At 39.1% G+C, this 21,237-nt stretch overlaps 2 protein-coding genes across 14 annotated transcripts in view; one reads left to right on the top strand and one right to left on the bottom strand.

The window, feature by feature from the left end:
• The window catches only part of SUPT20H (SPT20 homolog, SAGA complex component), a 37,394-nt gene extending 27,516 nt beyond the window's left edge, over nt 1-9,878 (top strand). For 5 of the 12 annotated variants that reach the window (XM_080376132.1, XM_080376131.1, XM_080376125.1 and 2 more), the window contains exons 19-24: nt 305-617; nt 1,637-1,791; nt 4,147-4,202; nt 6,625-6,654; nt 7,765-7,870; nt 9,361-9,878. In XM_080376132.1, coding sequence (XP_080232258.1) covers nt 305-617; nt 1,637-1,791; nt 4,147-4,202; nt 6,625-6,654; nt 7,765-7,870; nt 9,361-9,461 — 761 coding nt within the window. In that variant the 3' untranslated portion in view covers nt 9,462-9,878. The remainder of the gene's footprint in view (nt 1-304; nt 618-1,636; nt 1,792-4,146; nt 4,203-6,624; nt 6,655-7,764; nt 7,871-9,360) is intronic. The other 7 variants (XM_080376127.1, XM_080376126.1, XM_080376136.1 and 4 more) reach the window with 5 other exon arrangements.
• Nucleotides 9,805-21,237, bottom strand: part of EXOSC8 (exosome component 8) — a gene marked incomplete at its 5' end in the record, with an annotated part of 12,133 nt that continues 700 nt past the window's right edge. Inside the window, 10 exons of one of the 2 annotated variants that reach the window (XM_080376145.1) lie at nt 9,805-10,019; nt 10,423-10,529; nt 13,107-13,227; nt 14,276-14,372; nt 14,625-14,670; nt 14,758-14,863; nt 15,901-15,946; nt 16,498-16,571; nt 18,363-18,426; nt 19,553-19,668. In XM_080376145.1, the coding sequence (XP_080232271.1) occupies nt 9,904-10,019; nt 10,423-10,529; nt 13,107-13,227; nt 14,276-14,372; nt 14,625-14,670; nt 14,758-14,863; nt 15,901-15,946; nt 16,498-16,571; nt 18,363-18,426; nt 19,553-19,668 (893 nt within the window). In that variant the 3' untranslated portion in view covers nt 9,805-9,903. The remainder of the gene's footprint in view (nt 10,020-10,422; nt 10,530-13,106; nt 13,228-14,275; nt 14,373-14,624; nt 14,671-14,757; nt 14,864-15,900; nt 15,947-16,497; nt 16,572-18,362; nt 18,427-19,552; nt 19,669-21,237) is intronic. The other variant, XM_080376146.1, reaches the window with a different exon arrangement.

Here is a 21,237-nt window from a genome sequence, read left to right as displayed (position 1 = left end):
TTTAAGTATTTCCAAGTGGAGTTATGACTTAACGTATGATAAATTATGGAAGGACTTAGTGGAGGATACAAATTGGTGTATGACTTAAGGAATTAAGCATGGAGAATGGGTTTTCTGTGTGATTATACTGCATCCTTAACAATGAGTGCGTGCTGCAACACTCGCGTCATGTAGAAATTAACACTTGCAGTCTAAAAACTGGAACAAATTTTCAGTGCTAAATAAGATTCCATTAACCTTATTATACAAAAAAGGACTGGCCTTTTGTAACAAACTAGCACTTTTTATTTTTCTCAATGAGCAGGGTCTGGAACTCCTAAACCATCTACTCCTACTCCAACCAACACCCCTTCATCGACCCCACACCCTTCTGATGCTCAGAGCTCAACTCCTATTACCCCTTCCGCCACCCCTACTCCCCAAGATTCAGGCTTCACCCCTCAGCCCACTTTGTTAACCCCGTTTGCTCAGCAGCAAATGTCTCTGAGCCAGGCACTGCCTGTAATGACCATTCCTCTTTCCACCATGGTAACATCCATTACTACAGGAACAACCTCCACCCAGGTCATGGCAAACCCTGCAGGACTTAACTTCATCAATGTAGTGGGCTCTGTGTGGTAAGTTTTTTTTCTTATGATGGTTTCTTAATTTGTCCTGGGTGGGTTGGTGGTTGGGGTAGCGGGGTGGGAGTGGTACAGGAATGTCCAGCATCCATTAGGATAGGTACTTTTCAGGATCTGCAGCACAAAAAGATCATTCACTTTGTAATTACAAAGTGAAGAGCCTCTAGAAACTCTTTGTATCTCTCAAATATAAGACACCTACTATCAGAATATTAAAAAAGTCTGTTAAGACAGACCTTCATTGCTTTTAGCTTTTTGGATGCATATAGTTTCCATAAGCCTTAACCTCAATTTAAGTGGTTTCTGAGGTTTTGTTCTGTAAGTGTGAAAGCTGTTTTTTTATTAAGAGAGGAGGTGGCATATCATGCAGACAGCTCAAAAATGGAAAGATTTTATATTAAGGTGCCTATGAATGAAAGGTTGTACCTAAAATACAAGAAAACAACAAATCTGTTTTCTAACTATTTAATCAAACATTGAGGTTAAACATCTTTGATCATTAAAACTCATTTTTTGATTTAAAAAATAAAATCAATGCTGCTGTTAAGAATAGTTTGTATGCTATAACATGAACTGCTTTTTAGACTAAATGAAATCCTGTGTCAGTATAAGATGGTCAGTGTAAGACATGTAGTTTGCTTCAATGCAAGTATTAGACACTTGAGTTGCTCATCCAAGGTGTTCAGCAGTTGATCGCTGTTGATTAATTAGGGAGATCTTCTTTTATATAGTGCAAAAGGAAAACACAAACCTGTTCCTTAACTTTGTTATGATAGTACAACCATTTTGAAAACTGTTGATCTTTCAGTATTTCTAGAATAAAAGAACCACTTGTGTTTTCCATAGATTATACCAAAGAAAAAACCCTGTATATGCTGAGAATGCGGATTTACATATTTGTTATGCCCTAGGTATAACAATTTCTAAGTTGCCTTGATGCTTTATCCATAATTTAGTTACTCAGATTTACTTGTACCACTTGGGTTTGATGTGTTGTCTTTCCTCTTCTACAGTGGAGCACAGACACTGATGAGTGGTTCAAACCCTATGTTGGGATGCAACACTGGTGCCATAGCCCCTGCAGGTATAAATTTGAGTGGCATTTTACCATCAGGAGGTCTGGTACCAAGTGCGCTGCCTGCTGCAATGCAGTCTGCCTCTCAAGCAGGTTAGTGTGAATGAGTTGAAAAGCCACCCTTCAGATAGGGACAGTGTAAAAACGTACTGTGAGAACAATGGACAAAAGTGGCCACTGTGTGAATAAATTGTGTATTTGATGGCTGGAGCTCAGCGACAACGTATGTGTTTTTGCATTCAGAGTGTAGGCTATGTTTGAGATAATTTGAAATGTATTTTTGAGGCACTAGACTGGGGAAACATACTCTAAACCTAGATTGTTTGATATGCTCAGTAGGAAGTTTGAGAGAAACTCCAAATTCAAATGCAACTTTGATAATGATGACTGCCAGAAAAAAGGCATGACTGCACTTGGAAATAAGATTCACTTTTTAATTGTGTGGGGTGTTTTATTGTCAGCAGTACTACTTTAAGACAATCAATTAGTTCCTTATTGCCTTCAAGTATGAGTATATAAATCTGTATACATCAATGTTAATTAAAGCAGGATTTAAATTCTTAGGGTTTTTTCTTTGTATGTTCAGAAAAAATAAACCCTAATGTATGATTATGGCATCAGAATGATAGGAGAGACTTAAAGATTTCCATCCCTTACACTGAAACAGTCAAATCTGTCTAAACCATACTGAACCAGTGTTTATCTATGCTGTCTTTAAATATGTTCATTAAAGAAGATTCCCATCTTCCTCAGTAGCTGTTTAGAGTAGTTAGTTATCCATACAAAATGTTTCTTTCCAGTTATAATGCATCTCCTTAATTGCAAATGAAATTATTTTTTTCTCCTGTTCCTTGCAGACATGAAAAATAGTCGTTCACCCTTTCTCTTTACCTTCTAAGTATCAAACATGCTGTCATGTCCCACATTTGTCTTCTCTTTCTGATAGGTCGTATTTTTCAAACCTTTCATAATCCTGTCACTCTCTTCTAGACTGTCCAATTTGCTTACATCCTTCTTAAAATGTGATAACCAAAACTGGACACAAGCCTGAGCTTGGCTGATTTACCACTGTGGAGCACAGCAGAATAAATGCATCTCATCTCTTTCACAACATTCCTGTTAACATTTCCTCAAATGAGGTCTGCCTATTTTTTATCTGTATTTTTTGCAACAGCATTACATTAACGTAAGAATGGCTTTACTGGTTTAGGCCAAAAATCCATCCAGTTTATATTCTGTCTCTGACAGTTGCCATTAGAGGATACCTAGGAGAGAGTTTAAGATGAGGCAAAAGCATGAAGTGAAACATCCCTTGTATACAACTGTACCTCTTCTGGCAATCTACAGCTTTGAGACTTTCTCAGCTGAAGACTATCCACATGGATCTTGGTGCTTAATATCCTGTGTTAGACTTCTAGTCTGTGGATTTATCCTAACTGGTTTTTGAGCCCATTTATATTTTTGGAATCTACGGCATCTTGTGACAGTGAGTTTTATAAATGTAAACTGCGTGAAGAGGTTCTTTTGTGCGTTCTGTAGTTTGTGATACGAACAATTTGGATATGTTTGTGCCTTACTGTAACTTCTCGTGTCCTTTCTTGCTGTATAGACACAAAACTAGTTACTCACAATTTTTGTACTTGTCCATTTGTCTTTTTTTTTTTTTTTTTTAATGTTACTGAATTTCGGACCCTGTCTTCAATTCACTAGGATCACTTTTAATTCTAATTCTGTCCTTTCAAGCACTATCAACCTTTACCAGTTCGGTGTCACAGATTTTTACACGCTGTGCTGTCACCCACATAACAGATGGGAGTAGTGAGCTGAAATAGCCGCTGTTTTACTGGAGTGTTTGTATCTGCTCTATACCCACCTCATAGCTCACTACTACACGTACATCTGTTTTTTAGCACAGCTCTGAGGAGTGCCATGTGGAATAATGCCAAAGAAAGCAGATGTGTCTTGCCAGAAGCCCTTGAGTGGGTGGGCAGTTGCTAAGATTTTGGATGGGTTTTTTTTTTGTTAACGATTGAGAAGCTGAGAGCCTGTTACTTCATTGAGCCCTTGGACATTTCTAGATTTACTGTACAAACAGTAAATTTTTTTAAAGCCAGAAGACGAATCACTGAAGAATAACTGCCATGATATTCTCCACGTTAACCTTTGTGTAAATGCATTAACAAGTTATAGTTTACAGCGTACAGCATTTAGTAGTGGTACAGATTTATTTCTATTTAGTTAACTCTCTTTAGCTTTGAATCTGGGTAACTATGAACTTACCAACATTATGGAAAATACAGCATTGTATTAAGTTTAAAATTTACACTTGCCAGTTTTCTGACTTCCAAATGTTTAGAAATAATCCCAGTGGAAAGGTGTATTAATTGCAGTACACAAATATAATTAAGTAAAGACTTCCTACTAATAAAAAGATGTTTTCTTTAACAGGCAGCCCCTTTGGTTTGAAAAATGCATCAAATCTTCGGCCCTTAAATCTTCTACAGGTAATTGATATACTTGGACACAATAATAATGATAACTTTTATTTCTTTAGAGACATGTTAGTGCTGCTTACTGCGTTGCCCCCCACAGATCTTTGAAGCCAGTTGATAAGACGAACCATTTACTGCAAATTTTAATTGTTTATTTAAAATGCTTAGAATAAGAGAAGAAGCTATATCCATAAAGATACCAGGTAGAAATGATATTCCTAGCTCACAACAAAGCAGCTAGATCTCAGTAACAATCTGAAAATGCTGACATTTGAATTCAAAAGATGAATCCTAAAATACAGTTTTCTGTTTTCAGGATTTGCCTAGGCTTTTATTGCAAATCATTCTTTAAACTGAAGTTATGATTACTTTAAAAATACAAAACAGTACAGTAGAATCACTCAGAGGTTACACATGTAATGCCTAAAAGGTGAGCTCAACATGTACAGGTGGGTGCAGTAATAGCTTTAAAGAGCTTCCAGTAGTGGAGGTAGAATTTTGTGTAATGCAGGGAGTTTAGAAGGTCTGTAAATGTTTTCTTTCCACTAAGATATATACAAACAGGAGCAAAAATTGCTTATTATGTCAGTGTTTCATTTAGAAGCAGAACAGGGAGTGTTTGTGGAACTAGGTCGTGATCCTGGATTTGAAGTCAGCTGTAAATTACAGGTGCAGAATTCCAGCTTCAGTGTTCCACAAATCTTGCACCTGGCTTCAAAAAGTTAACACCAGTAAAAGATCATCTGCAGCTTTGCTACTTCCTCTTCCCACTGCTGTACACACTCCAGAAACATGGAAAAGGACAGGCACAGGAGGCAGTTATGCCAGAGTAGAGCTCTACTATAAAATTAAATGGTTGTATTTCTGTGATTCCACATTGAAGTCCATCCTTTCAACCTACCTTGCCAGTTGTATAAGCCAAGAATAATTTGGCTGAAATCAATGCAGTTAAAGCTGGGGTAGGGGAGAGAAATCAAGACTGTTACACATTTTCTGCATCGGAGCTTGCAGCTTGTTGATTTGGAAGCATCTATTAAAATTCAGTGGAATATTCTGAAAGTGAAAATAATACACAGTGCTTTTGAAGACAGGCCTTTAAATTTCCAGTATCAGTACAGCCTCTATAATTTTAATTAGAAATATAAAAATGTGTGTTCCTGTGGAAATAACTTGCTGTAATTTAATGCAGGTTTGTTTTCTGAGGATAAGGCTTTTTCACAAATAGCAATTGTAAACAGATCCATTTAAAAAGATTTTAAAAGCCTAAACCAAACCTCCACGGAGTACATCATTGTCATGTTCATCCTAGGACAGTGGGGAAGCCTAGCAGTTTGATTGAACTATGCCTTTTGGTTTTAATCTTCTACAGCTTCCAGGTGGTTCACTTATTTTTAACCCACAGCAGCAGCTGTCACAATTTTCTCCGCAGCAACAATCCCAGCAGCCTACAACCAGTAGCCCTCAGCAACAGGGAGAACAGGTGTGTGCTAACAGCCCTCAGTCTGGGGTGCATGGATGAAACAGTTTCTCCTCTCTACCCCATCTCCACAAGTAAATGAGCCCTTACCCAACAAATCTGAAGCAGCGGGGGAGGAAAGTCCTCCTCCGAAACCTTCTCAAACTGCAAAGACTGCAGTGGCTTTGTTGCCATGACTGGAGCTGGGTTACGCTCCCTTATTTACATCGTGTATAGAGGACCTGTAGCAAAACAACTGCCTAGGCGTTGTCTAACTGTGACATGAAGAGAGCCAGCCCGCTGTAGGAGTAGTGTAAAATCAGCTTAGTGTTGTCCTCTTTATCGTAACTAGCAGACACATCAGGTGAAACGCCAAAAAAGTCAGGGTTACTACAGAGTGGCTAAAACTTACTCACACTGCTGTGAGCTGTTTTGTGGTCCTCATTGCTGTAGTTCAACAGAATTGTTCTCTTTGCACCAGACAAAGTAACAACTGGCTTTAAAGCTGTAATTTTAAGACACTGCTGCTTGTTAGTAGTGTTAAAGGCTTCAGTCACTGAAGAAGTCTTGATAGATACCAATCTGCTTGTTCTCAACACATCAAATTTTGAGTGGTTGGTTCTACTGGTGCCTAAAAATCTGTACCAGCACTAATGCCACAGTTTGGGAAAACTAGCTGCTCTGCTTTTGTGTTCTTTGTCTTTTGTCTTCCCAGACATGCAAGACTTCCGTTTACCAAATAGTCTCTACTGGATATTCAGTTTATCAAAATTTTGCTTGTGCTACTGTTGACTGTTCATAAACAAGGTGCCTCTTTCAAGTGTTTTTATGGTGTATAGTCTCCTGTGTCTTAGGCCTTGTTCTGGAATGTGGGACAGTTTAATGGGAAACTCAGATTTGTTCACAGAATCCAAATGTCAGTTACTCCTTGAATTACTAAAAAAAAATAATCATGCAAGTTCATATTTTATTTTCTAGACATTGAACGTCAAAGGCATTTACAAAAAGGTTAGTCCTTTTTTTTTGGCAGAAAGTTCTTCTGGAGGAAATCAGTCTCTCTGCATTGGCTTACTTGCCCTAAGGAACTTCTCTCTTACCACGCATTATAGAGTAAGACTAGGGTCAGTAGCTAAATGAGCTATTATGAATACTGGATTCCTTCGTTTTCACGAAGGACAAGAACGTATATGTTCACGGTGCTGCAGTCAAAATGCTTTGTGGAAAAAGACCAACAATGTTCTGTGCTGCCAACAGAATATATACGTTCTCGTCTGATACTTGGGGTTTTTTCCCAAATGGTGGTTCTGTGACTTTGTAAGTCTTTCTTAGTCATCTTCATCGAGATGATGATGTTGTCTTAATGTGCAATCTTTTGGTCGAGTTTACCTAGATCTTAGTGGCATTGTTTCATGTGGTTATTCTAAAGAAGCATTGCGACTCTTGGAAGTGCACCAGCTCAAGTGCTTTTTATTTTTCCCCTGATCGGTAAGCCATGCAGTTTGCTTGAATTACATATGTAATACTTTATTTCCCCACCTTATGAATCAATGCACAATTTTAAGTTCAGTACCCTTTGACTTCAGGAGGCAGTAGATAAGACTCCACCAGTTCCATTTGAGTGATCACTGTGAGAGCTACTCTGTTCTGAAAATAAAATTCTAAAAGCAGAGTTTTATTTTTTATGAAATTAACACAATATGAAGATGTGAATGTAAGTTTCAGACTTCTCACATTTCGATTATGGCCTTTGCACGTGGATGGTTTCAGGTATCGCCTAAAGACTTCAGGGTTGGGAGTGGGACAGGAAATTGTTTGAAGATTACAACCATGAACTGTAGTCTCTGCTGACTGCAGAGAGGTTGACAACTACATGGGACTTCTGCTTGGTCTAGGGTATGATACCATCTCTGCCAAAAACAGCTGTTTTGGGGCATTCAACATCTGTTTGTTCTACTTCTAATACTGACTGCGTTACAGCCTGTATCTACATGCACCAGAAGATGTAGAATTAAATGTTTTTAAATGGCACTTCAGAAGTTTTCCTTCACACTGGCTTTATTTACTTTTTTATTGATACCAAAGTTTGGTAATAAGGATCAAGCTTTTCATTTTTGCTAGGGGTCTGACCAAGGTCCATCCAATCAAGATCAGGCATTATCTGCCCAACAAGCTGCTGTAATTAACCTGACTGGAGTAGGGAATTTTATGCAACCTCAAGCCACAGGTATGTGCTTGCTGAGCCTCCTTTTGTACTTAACTGTGTATGTTGATAAACTCACACCGAATGAAGTTTGGTCTTAAATCTCTCTTGTGTTAAAGCAATTTACTATTTATTATCATCACGTGAATTACACAAGAAATACTGGATTTTCAAAGCATGCACTTTTCTGCTTTGGCAGTTAAGTGTAGTAAATTGATACCACACAAAAATAAGTCACACTGGATACAAAAAGAAAATACAGGGAACTTCCATGCCAGACTTCATTGAAGAATGTTCCTTTAACTGTGTATTTAACATCCAGTACGAGAAACCTCTTTGTGTCTTCACAAGCACTTCATAATCTAATTGCCTTCTAACAGAGTATGTATATTGTGTGTACTTTATTCTGCACTGTTTCCAATTTGACTCTGAAACTAATTCTCTTGATCCCCCTTTTCTGTTCCACTCTGTTCCTATGTCTTCCTTCCCTGACAAACTCCACCTGACCTCTCTGACCTGCTTGCTTTCCCCTTCTCCTTTCTTAGTGTTGTCTCAGCTTGGCTCTGCCGTGAACAGACCTGGGCAAAGCCTTCCTCAGCAGAGACTCCAGCTCTCTTCTGCCTTACAACAGCAACAACAACAAGCCTTGCAGCAGCAGCAGCAACAGATACAAGTAATCCAGCAACTTCACTCTGACTGTTTACAAAAAAAAAAATATTTAAAAATACAATTCTCAGCTCCAAAACCAAAAACTGCCCCTTTGACTTTTTTTTTTAAACTGATTTTATGGTCTTAAAAAATGAAAAAATAAATATGAATTTGGCAAACTGTATCATGAAAGATTTTACAGCTGTGGTTCTCTTAGCTTGGAGCACTGAATTTATTTTTAATTTAAGCCATCCACCTCCCTGATTTGCTAACATTCAAGGAGTGCTTGTGGCACGTATCTAAATAAGCTCTGCCAGGTGCCAATAGATTTCAAAATAGTGTTAATGTATGTGAGCACCTGTAAGTTCAAATGTAGCACTGCTACAGTCAGTACATGGAAGCAACAGTTCTGGCAAAGCATTCCTTTAGCATTCCATCATTCAGATGCTTTTTTCAACTTCATTTTTTTTTTAGCAGTCTCCTTTTTGTGATACAGACAGAAAATACATGCAGCGCATACACTGAGAAGGTATTACATTCAATATGTACCACGTAACCCAAACATTCACTGAAGTTGCTGAGTTACTGCAGTTACTGCAATGGAGAGAAAGGGCAAAGAAACAACGCTGTCCCAACTACCTGTGTAAAATGTTAGATATGCCCTCAGCAGGCTTCTGTGCCACTGGTGCTGCTTGACTGTACTCATTGTCCCCAGTACATTGTGTATTCCTTTCGTCAACCTGGTGCTTCCTCATTTTTTTCCTTTTATTTTTTTTCCCCCACCTTTCTCTCATTCTTCCTGACATGAAACATAGCTTTGTAGTCAACACTAACAAGCTTTTTCTCCCCCTTCTCCTTCATGGCAGCAGTTGCGATTCTTGCAGCATCAAATGGCTATGGCAGCAGCAGCAGCACAAGCAGCTCACCTGCATCATCAACAGCATTCAGGCAGCCACTCAAAAAGTAAAAGAGGCACACCAGCCCCTCCAAAATCCTGAGACTTGCTCCCCCCCCAATAACAATTTGATTCAGAGGGGATTTTTTTTTCCAAATTAAAAAAGAGAGTTTAAAATCAAATCAGTGTTTTATATTACTGGTGGGGAAAATGAACTTTTGATGTTACACTGAACTGGTTTTGGAAGCCAACCCTACAGAACTTAGATTTCATCTATAAAGCAGCTAGGGTCTGGCTTAAGTCACGTAGTTTTTTAACAGAATGTTTTATCTTGTATTTTTTACCACTCAACAGCATTGTACATAGTATAAGGGTGAAAAACATTTTAGAAAAAATGAACTTTGAACTTTGTAAATGTAGTATTGGTATTTGTTTATTTAGTATAAAAGGTTTGTGAACACAGTAACAAATACAGTTTTTACAAATCCATTTTTGAAAAGATCTCTCCTTTTGTTCACTTGGGCTTTATACTTTTTATTACTTTGTCTATCAGCTTCTTTACTTCTTTGTGTCTTGTAATTGCTCTAGTGATGCAGTCCTGAAGCTTGTCTCCTGTAAGAGGACTTCCACCTAAAAATTAAACAGACCAATTTGATTTTCTACGTACACTTCAGTTATGTATCTCTAAATCTGTTTTCCAAAGGAAAGTAATACAGTAATTCTTATGACCAACAACTTTCACCTGGGGAACATGCATGTGCTCTAGTTTCAGGCAAGGAAAACCAAAACAAACTAGAGGTGTCACAGGAGACTCGCTGTCATGTACTGTATGTAAGTAAAGCTGTGACTTCTTTTTGTACTTCAGGCGCGCCACCTTTTTAAAAGCTAATTTCAAGCGCAAGTCATCTAATACTCAAGCAGACAGTCTTATCATAAAGCATCCACATTTTACTAAGAAAAGGTGGTACATAATCTTTTCCTGACCTAGATGTTATCATCTGCATAGGTTCTTGTGTAATAAACATGGAACTACCTGGTTTATGGACAGAACATAGCCTGCCTTCTTCATCAGTTACAATAGTTACTGTTCCGCTTGCTAAGTCTTCTTCTTCAGCAGTTGGATCGACAATGAGTAATGTGCTTGTAAAAGAAAAACATGTACAGATGTGTTAGTATACATTGTTCCATTAACATTATTGCAAAATACATATTAACTTTTACTGTAGTCTTACAAAATACTTGTAGGTGGATTTAGTGCCCAGGCTTATCTGTTTTCTTATCAAAAGGCACTGATTTTAAAAGAGAAAAAACAAAAAATGTGAGGAAATTCCACATATTCAAGTGCATACATCTGTTAAAATTACAGCTCTATGCCCAAGTCCTGTGGATTTGTGACAGCCACATATTGCAGGAAAATGCCATTAAACTGCTATTTGCAGTATGTGGTCATTTATTTCATAGTTATGCAAAGATAATGGCATTGTTTTTAGGTGTAGACGATGCTAATCTCTACCAGACCTTAAGGCAAAACTCATGTCCAATGGTAAAATCACCAAAGTAGTTCTCAGTTTCTTTTCAGAGAACCCTTAACATCGCTCAGAATTGTTCAAAGGTGGATTTACTAGGTTCCTTAAGGCAGCCAAAATAATCTGTCATACATCACATGGTGCACATCATTAAAAGAGATTGAATATTGTTGGTTCTGAACCATTTAATAAGTTAAAAATAGAGTAAGCCAATGGAAAGGGAAGAAAAGGGATCTGAACTATAAGCCAACTTTGTACAACAAAAAACCCTCAAACTTAAAAAAAGCCAAACAACCACCATTCACCCTGAAGTTTCTTTAAAAAATAATAAATAACACTCCTAAGTACAGACAGTTGGTCGACAGGAAAGACATTAGCTGAAGTTTTCCTAAAGCCTCAGTTTATGCTGGTAAACTAATATTTAGTAGTATTGATGCACTCAGACTATTTAGCTGGTGTACACCCATGCTAAGTGATGTGTATGACAAGTTGTGGCAGAGGGGAGGCAGCAGCAAGGCTATAGAGCCAATTACACAAACAGATGGAAGGGCAAGAGTATTTCAATTTGAACTCATATGCAATGCATATTTAAAGGTTTTCTGGGTAATTTAAAGCTTCACCAGTAGTTTCAGATTGCCATTTAATAACAAATAGCATAATGAAAACTTAACCCCTTAGATACACTACTCAAAAATATTGCTATATTCTACCCACATGCACTGTGGGGTGTCACCCTCTGCATGACACAGGGGCCAGGCACACAGCATGGTGGATGGATCAGACTTAGCATTTCTGTGGAGGCTGAGCCCACAGGAGCCAGCCACGCAGCTGTGCAGTGCTCTGCACCAGCGTTCATCGCCCATGGCCACACTACCCAGCAACCCAGAAGTTGTATTTATTCTAGCAGGCTTTTTAAGCAGAAAAAAAAGTGTCTCTGGAAGCCTGAGTATGTAAAGCATATTATTTAGAGGGCTGTGTCAACAGATGTAAAAAACTAATAAACCAGAATTAAAAAAAACAAAACCCAAACCACATAACACCCAGGCACACCATCCCTCAGTATTTAGTTTTAGGAGCTAAAGGGAGACTTCAGTAACTTTTTTGATGCAACAGTTGGTTTCAGTGAAGGGAGCAAAGCTCATCAGACTGTCACTGAAAGCTTTCTTCCAAATGCAACCTTTTTTGTCTACAGGTAAGTATGTGACTTGCGTGCAAATAGTATCCTACTAACAACTGTCTGCCTGTATGATGTCCAAGCTCTCACTTTCAGTCTACATCACAAGAACTTGTATTTAAGCAATTAACAGAAGCACTCTAAAGTACTGGTAACTTTCTGCTTTGATTCATTTTGGTAATCACTTAGCATTTGAGTTCAGTGCCCCCCCCCCCCCACTCCATCTCATGTTTGAATGAAAGGACCCAACTAATGATGTCTGCGAATACAGATTCATGTGCCACAAACCCCTGACATCTCTAAATATACTCAAATCTTAGCTTAATAGCAACGTGCGTATCATCTTCTCATTTTCTACTTTTCAAATGGATACCACCATAAATAACTGCATTTCTTATGGACAGCAGCAGAACACATACTTAACATACTTGGACTAACAGAGAGCCAGTACACAATTTCAGGTGAGAAGTCAAGGTACCAGATGTGATCATTTTGAATCTTATTATCAGATTCTTTACCTACATGAACAATGACTTAAGAGTGCTGGTCATACTTTATCTTGGGTGATCGTGTTTCCAGTCATCCAGAGGTTCTGTTGTTCTACCTGGACCATTACTTCTTACTTCCTCTGTTGACTAAACCCTTAGTATAAGCTGTTCAAAAACTACCATCTTTTATATGCAATTTACGTAGGTAGGATGCTGAAACATTAATTGCATTGGTAACATGCTTTTATCTCAAAGATACTGCAAAAACATAAGCCAGTACTTTCCCGTACTTTCAAGTGTATCTTAGGTTGGGAACCAGTTCTGCTTTAAGGCACAGGAAGAAGCGGCAGACTTCGTTTTGTTCTGCATACTCATTCACATTGCAGAACTACAGGTCACTTCAACAAAAGGCTATGGATTTACAATGAAGTGAAACAGTGCTGCCTTATACCGCATGCTCTTCATGCACCCTCTTTCACTTTTTACATACACAGTGGTTTTCTGAAGTACAAAACAGTTACAAACTTACTCATCGAATATAGCGAATGATGTGGCAACCGGATGCTTTCTGATGACCAAAGGATTCTTCTGTTTTAAATTAACTTCTGATAAACCAGTTTCTTCATTGATTGTAACTGATGGCAACTGTACTGAAGAGGTGAAAACGATGACAATGGTATCATATTAAACATTGCTGATTTTAGTAGGCCTAGAGATGCCCAAGACTACTGAAATATTTAAGCTGTTCTTTTAAGCCACTGAAAATCAATCAATACAATTTTGGTTACATTACTGGTGTTCTACACAAAAAAACCTCTTCAATCTGAGGAAAGTATTTAGCTTAGAGCTATCCATTCAAGAAACTATTTAGTTTTTCTCCTAAAGACAACATTCTTCCTAACAGAAGTAATTGTGTGCCATTTTGTAATCAGAAAATGCAATACTTTATAATCATATTTAACAAAAAGTATTTTTTTCCTGCCAAAAGCCTACTGGACATATAAAAACCAATAATATAGTCTAATCTCATGAATTTGGTGTATTTGTAGAAACAGTACCATGTGATTTTCAGATAACTCTTGCTTTGACAGCCCATACAGTGCTGGAGATGGGCAAATCATGAGCAAAGCAGATAAAGGAATTCAAAGGCAAGCAAACCACAGTTAGAAAAGGAGGCCTTGCTATAAGCTTCCCTTTATACTGCCTCATGTGCATCCATAATCAATCCATGTGTTGCACGCATGAAAACAGTGTTTTCAAACTATAACACATTAAGCCAGGAATATTCTGTTGTGACAGAATATTTGTGTAAGCAAAGCCCTAATGACTGCTTCTGCCTACAGAACGTACATTAGCAAGGCAAGACCCTGATCTAGACATTAAAGTTGTTTATGGCCACTGCTGAAAGATTCAGATCTCTGACACAGAAGAACACGTGGCAGAATAGCTATTGGTCTTGTAAGAGAGCAGTAACAGGCATACAAAAAGATCCTGCTCCCCCAGGTGTTACACATCTATGCCATCCGTACCATCATTTCCACTTTGTATCTGCAGTTCAGTAATTTAGCATTTAAATGACAGGAAACAAGCAGTCTTAAGGAACTGTGAACCAGTTACATTAGTTTTGAATCATCATGAATAGGTATTTCTTCAAGCAACATTAATCAGAGTATGTCTCTTGCTCTAGAGAAGACTTACCATTTTTTAATGCTGCTAATAAAGCAAAGGCACTGGCATCCAAAATGTTTCCATCGTAGTCCAGACATATGATATCACAGTATAACACCCAAGCAAGCTATCAAAAAAGGTTTGCACACGTGAGATATTACAGCAGCTAAGTGAATGGTGCAATACCTAAGAAAACGCAGGCCACAGGAACAAAGACACTTATTTCTATCATACGACTTTTACGCTTCAGATGTAAACCAAACTATGAAGACTAAAAAGCAAAACCAACAGAACAACCTATAGCCCCAAATACCTTCTTTAACGTCTCAACACCGTGATCTTGTTAGCATGTCCCTCTTCATTTTGAGATACAACTTACCTTGCCGTTTGCAATACATAGATCTTCTTTCGCTATTATCTGTGAACTAAAATAAAATGAGAGAGTAAACCAGGAACCACAAAACCATCTTGCAGAGCTGTTCGTGTTTTAAATGCACTAAAATGGTTCTTACTTTTCGATCACATCTGCAATGAACTGGCTTGCTGCTTGAGCCTCTTCACCAGGTGGTCCAGAGCGAAACTTCGTTGAACAGAGGGATGGCAATTCTACATTTGGAACTAGGTAGCAAGAATCATTAGTCATAAACTAAAGAAAGCAGGCAATGGAACATCAAGAATAGAAATAAGACAATACACACTCTTAATACCATTTTATGTACTTCAAATGAAAGGCAAGACCAAGAATTTTTCTATCAATCTTTCCTACTCCCCTCAAAAATAAAATTATGTGTGAGTTTGTATTAAAGAACTCTTAGTACTCTACTCGGAAACCACGTATTCCATGGAGCAGCACACACTCCTAACTACCATTTTCTATTTGTAACCCTGCTATGAATGTCATGACCTCACACAAACTCTTCTTTAAGCATTATGCATTCTTAAGATCAAGAAACAAAAACATTTTCATCCCACTGCCTAACTTCACTGGTATGCTATCTGCTTTTCATCAACCATTAAAACCTGATGCTTTAGACTTGAAGCAAAAACATGCATAAACATTTGTGAGAAAAACCCAGGCATAACCAAGTTCACAAAGCCCAACATACTTTGGAGATGCCTTATAAAAAGGGGATTTAGTCTAAGCCCTCAGTTCCACGGAACTGTTTTATTTCAAAAGAAGCTCCAAACAGGAGTGAGGATGTACCCCTGAGACTTCTACAGTGCTCCAAGAAATAAACATTGTTTATTTCAGTGTTTTTAAGAGTTAGATTTTTTGCATACTGCAACTTCAAGACAAAAGTTAACGTGCCTTTGCACAACCTTGCATGCCACAATCTTTTACAGATTAATTACCTTCCCCCTGCAGATGAACAACTTCCCCCTGCTGCAGGTTTGTTTTCAGCCTGGCCTGAAATCAGCAATAAGAAGATAGCTTTACATGGGAAACTCCCAAGCAGAGCTGGGGGAATTCTGAAATTTCTGAAGTACCACTGCCTATATGTCCATTTGGAAACTGATTTTAAGGAAAGTAATACAATTATACCTAAATTCATTCCTTTCAGAAGTCTTCACAACACACTCAATCTGTCCCATCATTACAGCTTTTTAACTGAAGAAACACAAGATCTGAGTAAGATCCACACTGGAAAACTTACCAATATATCCCTTATTAGCAGAATCTACTGCAGGTGCAGCAAGTTCCTGGAGGGAAAAAAAAAAAAAAAAGGACAAAAATAAAGAGCTGAATTTTGTACAAAAAGGTTTTCCAGCTTTTCTATATACAAATGGTCATATTCTTGCCCATTATCCTTCCAACAAGATTTATAAGAGCCATTTTTCATCAGTCCTGGTCTGTATTTCTCCTATGGGAAAACCCAACACAGGGATGTGGAGTGATTTGTCTCAGTTCACGTCAGGCCAACACAGCACTTAATAGTCCAGCCAACTAATTACCAATGCACTTACTGATCAATATTCAGTAACTCTTCAACTATATAGCTTTTATCTAGAAATAATAGGCTTTATTTTTGTAACTATTTTTCCCCATACACAAAACATCACAAAAATACATGTTCTAAGATTATACAGGTAGGATTAGATAATTAATATTTTAACTTTGCCATCTGAAAGTAAGTCAGGTGAAAGACTGTAATTGTGTCTGACTTACATATTATTGTAATTGCAGGAGATTCATTCTAAACATGAATGCACAAGTTTAACTAACAGCTAAATTAAATGAAAACCAACCATACCGCTTTAACTCCACAAACCACCGTAGTATTTCCTAACTTCACCAGAGCAGAACCATCCGCAGTTGTAATTGAACCTGAAGAAAGAAAGTGCTGTTCAATAAAATCTACTTTTTCACTCAAAGGGCCTTAATTAACATCCACCTTCATAAAGTGTTTACTTTCCACCATTTTATACTAAACACAGGCTAAGCAAAGTCTTGATGAATCCAGGGTGGGAACAGAATCTCTGTATTAAACAATCACACAGAATGGTTGAGGCTGGAAGGGACTGCTGGAGGTCATTGGTCCAATCCCCAGCTCAAGCAGGGCCACCTAGAGCCAACTGCCCAGGACCATGTTCAGACAATAGGATGGAGACTCTACAACCTCTCTGGGTAACCCGTGCCAGTGCTCAGTCACACCCACAGTAAAGAAGTGTTTCCTGATGTTCAGAGGGAGCCTCCTATGTTTAAGTTTCTGCTTACTGTCTCATGTCCTGTCAATGGCCTCTACCAAATAGAACCCGGCTCTGTCTTCTTTGTACCCTCCCTTGAAGTATTCATACACAATTGGCAAGAACCTCCTCAGCCTTCTCTTTTCAAGGCTAAACAGTCCCAGCTTTCTCAGCTTCTCTTCACATGAGAGATGTTTTGGTCCCTTCATCATCTTTATGGCCCTTCGCTGGACTCTCTCCAGCATGTCCATGTCTCTCTTGTACTGGGAAGCCCACAGCTGGACAGAGCACTCCAGGTGTGGCCTCACCAGTGTTGAATAAAGGAGAAGGATCACCTCCCTCAACCTGCTGGCAATATGCAGCCCAGGATAACACTGACCACCTTCGTGAAGGAGAGCACATTGCTGGCTCATGTTCAATCCTACACCCACCACAATTCCCTGGCCCTTTTCTGCCAAGCTGCTTTCCAGCTGGGTGGCCCCCGGCACATATTGGTGCCTGGGGTTGTTCCTGCCCTGGTGCAGGACTTTTTATTTCTCTTTGTTGAACTTGATGAGGTTCCTGTTGGCCCATTTCTCCAGCCTGCTGAGGTCGCTCTGGATGGCAGCATTGACCCCCTGGCACATCAGCCACTGATCCCAGTTTGGCGTCATCTGCAAACTTGCTGTGGGCACACTTTGTCCCATCATCCAGATCATTAATGAAGACGCTGAACAAGACTGGATGCAGTAATTGATCTCCAGTGTACTTTTTTACACCAGAAATCATAGATGGTTACTGTAAGCCCACCTTCTGCCTAACTTACAGCAAGACCTAAATGAAGGCCGTGTTTTACAATGGAAGAGACCTGTAGTGTCAAGTCTGAGCAATAATCTGCAACTATTCCATGCTGGTATGCTAACCTGTGTTTTACTTTTAGAAATTATGAGGTGTAAGAAAGGCAGGTAAAGTGCTGATGCTCCCTGCAGAAAGGGTATCTTGCCTCTGCTTGAGACAGTTGCCCATCAAGCTTAGAACAAAGCAGAAGCCAGGAGTCACCGCCTATTTCAAGATGCTAGGGCATGAATTTTGTACTGGTTAGTATATGCCTAGACACTGCCTTCAGCATCTACAACATACACTGCTGATCTTAGAAAGAGACAAGCTTCCACAGCCACCCAAACTGTGCTGTGCATCACCAGCCCAGGAGCAGATTCAAATAATTACACTGCACACACCAGCCCAAGGGCACGACTGGATAACAGTGCTCAAATATATTACTGTACCATGAGTTCTCTTTTATGCCTGTTAAAACTATAAATAAAAATCCTTCCTCTTTCTTGTTTCAAAACACAAGAACCAAGAAAACTGATTAACAAGTCATTAAGGTCATTATTAAAATCTGAGATGAGTAATACCTCCCCCATTATTATTATTCCAAATAAGCACTTGCCTATGTTGACAGTAGTTGCCCGGAATTCACCTAACTCCCTTCCATCAGGTCGACAGTTCTCTTTCTAAAGAAAAATTACAAATTTCAAATCAGAAAACTTATTTGACTAAATAATACACCAATATTTATGCTATAGGAATTCACATGAAATAGTATTCTCCTTTTAAGCAGAAATATGCAGCTACAAAAATGCTAGAGAAAACACAGTTATATTCTAGACATTTTTTTCATCAACTGATAAGTTAGCTTGCAGTTGTATGCCTGCAAAAAACCCTGTTTAATTTATTATAATTTATTTAGAAATTAAATATAACAATAGATTGACTGTCTCAAGAGTAAGAACTATAGGCTAGATTCAGAATATCATCCAAGAATGAATATTCACTGTTACCTTGGAATGAGAGTTTCTACCGGCCTGCACTGTCTACATTTTTTAGGCAATTCCTGACCCCCATCCCCACCTAGTGGAGCTCTTAAAATTAACAGTAGAGTGAACTAAAGGGTAAAAAAAAAACAACCACCCAAACACCAATACAAAATCCAGCCCCCCAGAAACACCCCAACAGTCAAATACCATCAGTCAGAAACGGAACAACATCTGAACCTTAAGTTAGAAATTGCACCAGTTCACCATCACGCTAGATCTGAATTACTAATCACAATTTCAACCTTCTCAAAAGCAAAGACTTTTCATCCAATTATGAGAACCAAAACTGAATGCAAACATACAAACCCCATTTCTGAGTCAATACTATCTCAGTAATGGATAGACCAATTTAATATACAAAAAAAATCAGTGGTTTTCCTTCACAGTTATGGTGAGCATGTTTAGCAGCAATATTCTCTATTATTTATTTTTAGTAGCATCTGAAAGGCTGGTCTGACATAATTTTGTAATAAACACAAAGCTGCATCACCATCTTGGTCAAATTTAACTCCCATCCCTTTCAAGGCCAACAGAAGCATTTACCCATCAAGTTGAACAGGGACACAACCTGCTACAGCAGCAATGCCACTGACAGATGGAAAAAACATGTTCTGAAGCAAATGACCATTTTTCCCCCAGTTCAGTAAGTTTTTCTTTTTCCCTTATAGTTTCAGGTTTCCATACAGATGAATTAGAAAAGCAGAAGCAAGCAAGAAAAAACTGATTACAAGTAATTTACATGTGCATATCATGCTTTACTCACCAAAAATCTTCTGTAATATTCCAATGGTTCCACCATTCTAAAACAGACAGAAAAGAGAAGTTCACATGCAAGCTCCCAAGTAGGTAAGAGAGCAGAAAAGATAAGCAAGCACTGACCTACAAGAACAAATAATTTGAGAATCAAGATGACTGGCAAAGCTGCTTAGCAACACAATTACAGAAAGATGAGGAAACTATGCTGATCTAAGACGTTTTCTGGCATTCACTTCCAAAACACTTCGTCCTTACAAGGAACCTACCTGCACATACACCTACAGAAAAACTATTACCTTCACCTCAATGATATTGACTATTGGTGTCAATTCCAAAGGAGTGTTTATTGAGACAAAAGTGTAAAATGTTTTTGAAGAAATGCATAAAGGGTAATTTTATTACAGTGCCTGAAATATCTCTTCGTTCAGGGGTTGCATTCAGATGTATAAAATGGTTTAAAACCCTTTCACAGTTGTGAAATATTAGTTTTTCTTAGAATCTTTAAGAAAATACAAAATTAAGAAATATACTTCATGCAGTGCTTCAGTTGAGATTAATGTTAATTATTAATTATATAATATTAACAGCATTTGTGTATTAGTATTTTAAACAGAGAATGTGAAAGTAAGAAAAACCTTGTAACAGAGTTGTTAATGTTTGAACAAAGCCTTCTCAGTTTTGTTAAAATAAACATGGGAGGGGGAGGCAGGTGCAGGGGGGAAGGGTAACTGGAGAAGGCAAGTTTTTTCAAATGCAAACTAATATATAGAGGCATCACAACTCATGTTGGCAAGCATGAATTAACCTCCGTTGGTTCCCCATATATCGTCCTACTGGTTTTTAACCCCAACACATGGCCTGTTCACTTCCAATTCATCTAACAGCATTTGCTAAACCTTGTTCCACACATTTCAGCCATAAATCTGGAAGCAAGGACACTGGCACAGGCTGCCCAGAGAAGCTGTGGATGCCCCATCCCTGGCAGTGCTCAAGGCCAGGCTGGATGGGGCTTTGAGCAGCCTGGTCTAGTGGAAGGTGTCCCTGCCCATGGCAGGGGGCTTGGAACGTGATGATCTTTGAAGGTCCCTTCCAACCCAAACCATTCTATGATTCTAAAAGGAGCAGCTACAAATGGGAAGCCATTGAATGCTGGTTTAAGCTAATGCTTTACTAAACATGTTCTGCCTGTACCTCTTCTCTTCAATACAAAAGGCTGCCCTCATCCACTCCCAATGCCCCAGGAACCACGGGGCAGCCCAGGCTGGCAGGGCCTCTGGGGAGTGTTGGGTCCAACCCCTCACCCAAACCAGGTCCACAGAGCAGCTGTATCGCCAAGGGTCTTGCCCAAGCACGCTGACTGTCCCCAAGGGTGGCGATACCACAGCCTCCCTGGTTAACCACCCTTCACGGCGACCTCCACCCCATCAATTCAAACAGGTGTCCATTCAGAATCACGTTTCAACCTGTATCTACCTTCTCCACACCCCACCCTATTAAGCAGCTCAAGGCCCTACTGCTCTCTCTGCTTTGCCATGCTTTTAAAGGCTGAACGAACCGGGCTCGCTCTGCCCCTCCGCGCACATCGCAGGGCTCCCTCCAGCCGCCTCCGCGCCCCGGCCGCGCCCCCACACGCTTTCCCGCAGCGGGACCCCCGGAGCGGAGCCGCCGCGGGGAGCACCCACCCGCGACGCA

This window comes from Falco punctatus (genome assembly GCF_963210335.1).
Source record: "Falco punctatus genome assembly, chromosome: 2".
Taxonomy (NCBI): Eukaryota; Metazoa; Chordata; class Aves; order Falconiformes; family Falconidae; genus Falco; species Falco punctatus.
Note: the sequence above shows the minus strand (reverse complement) of the source record. Positions and strands in the feature narration are given on the sequence as shown.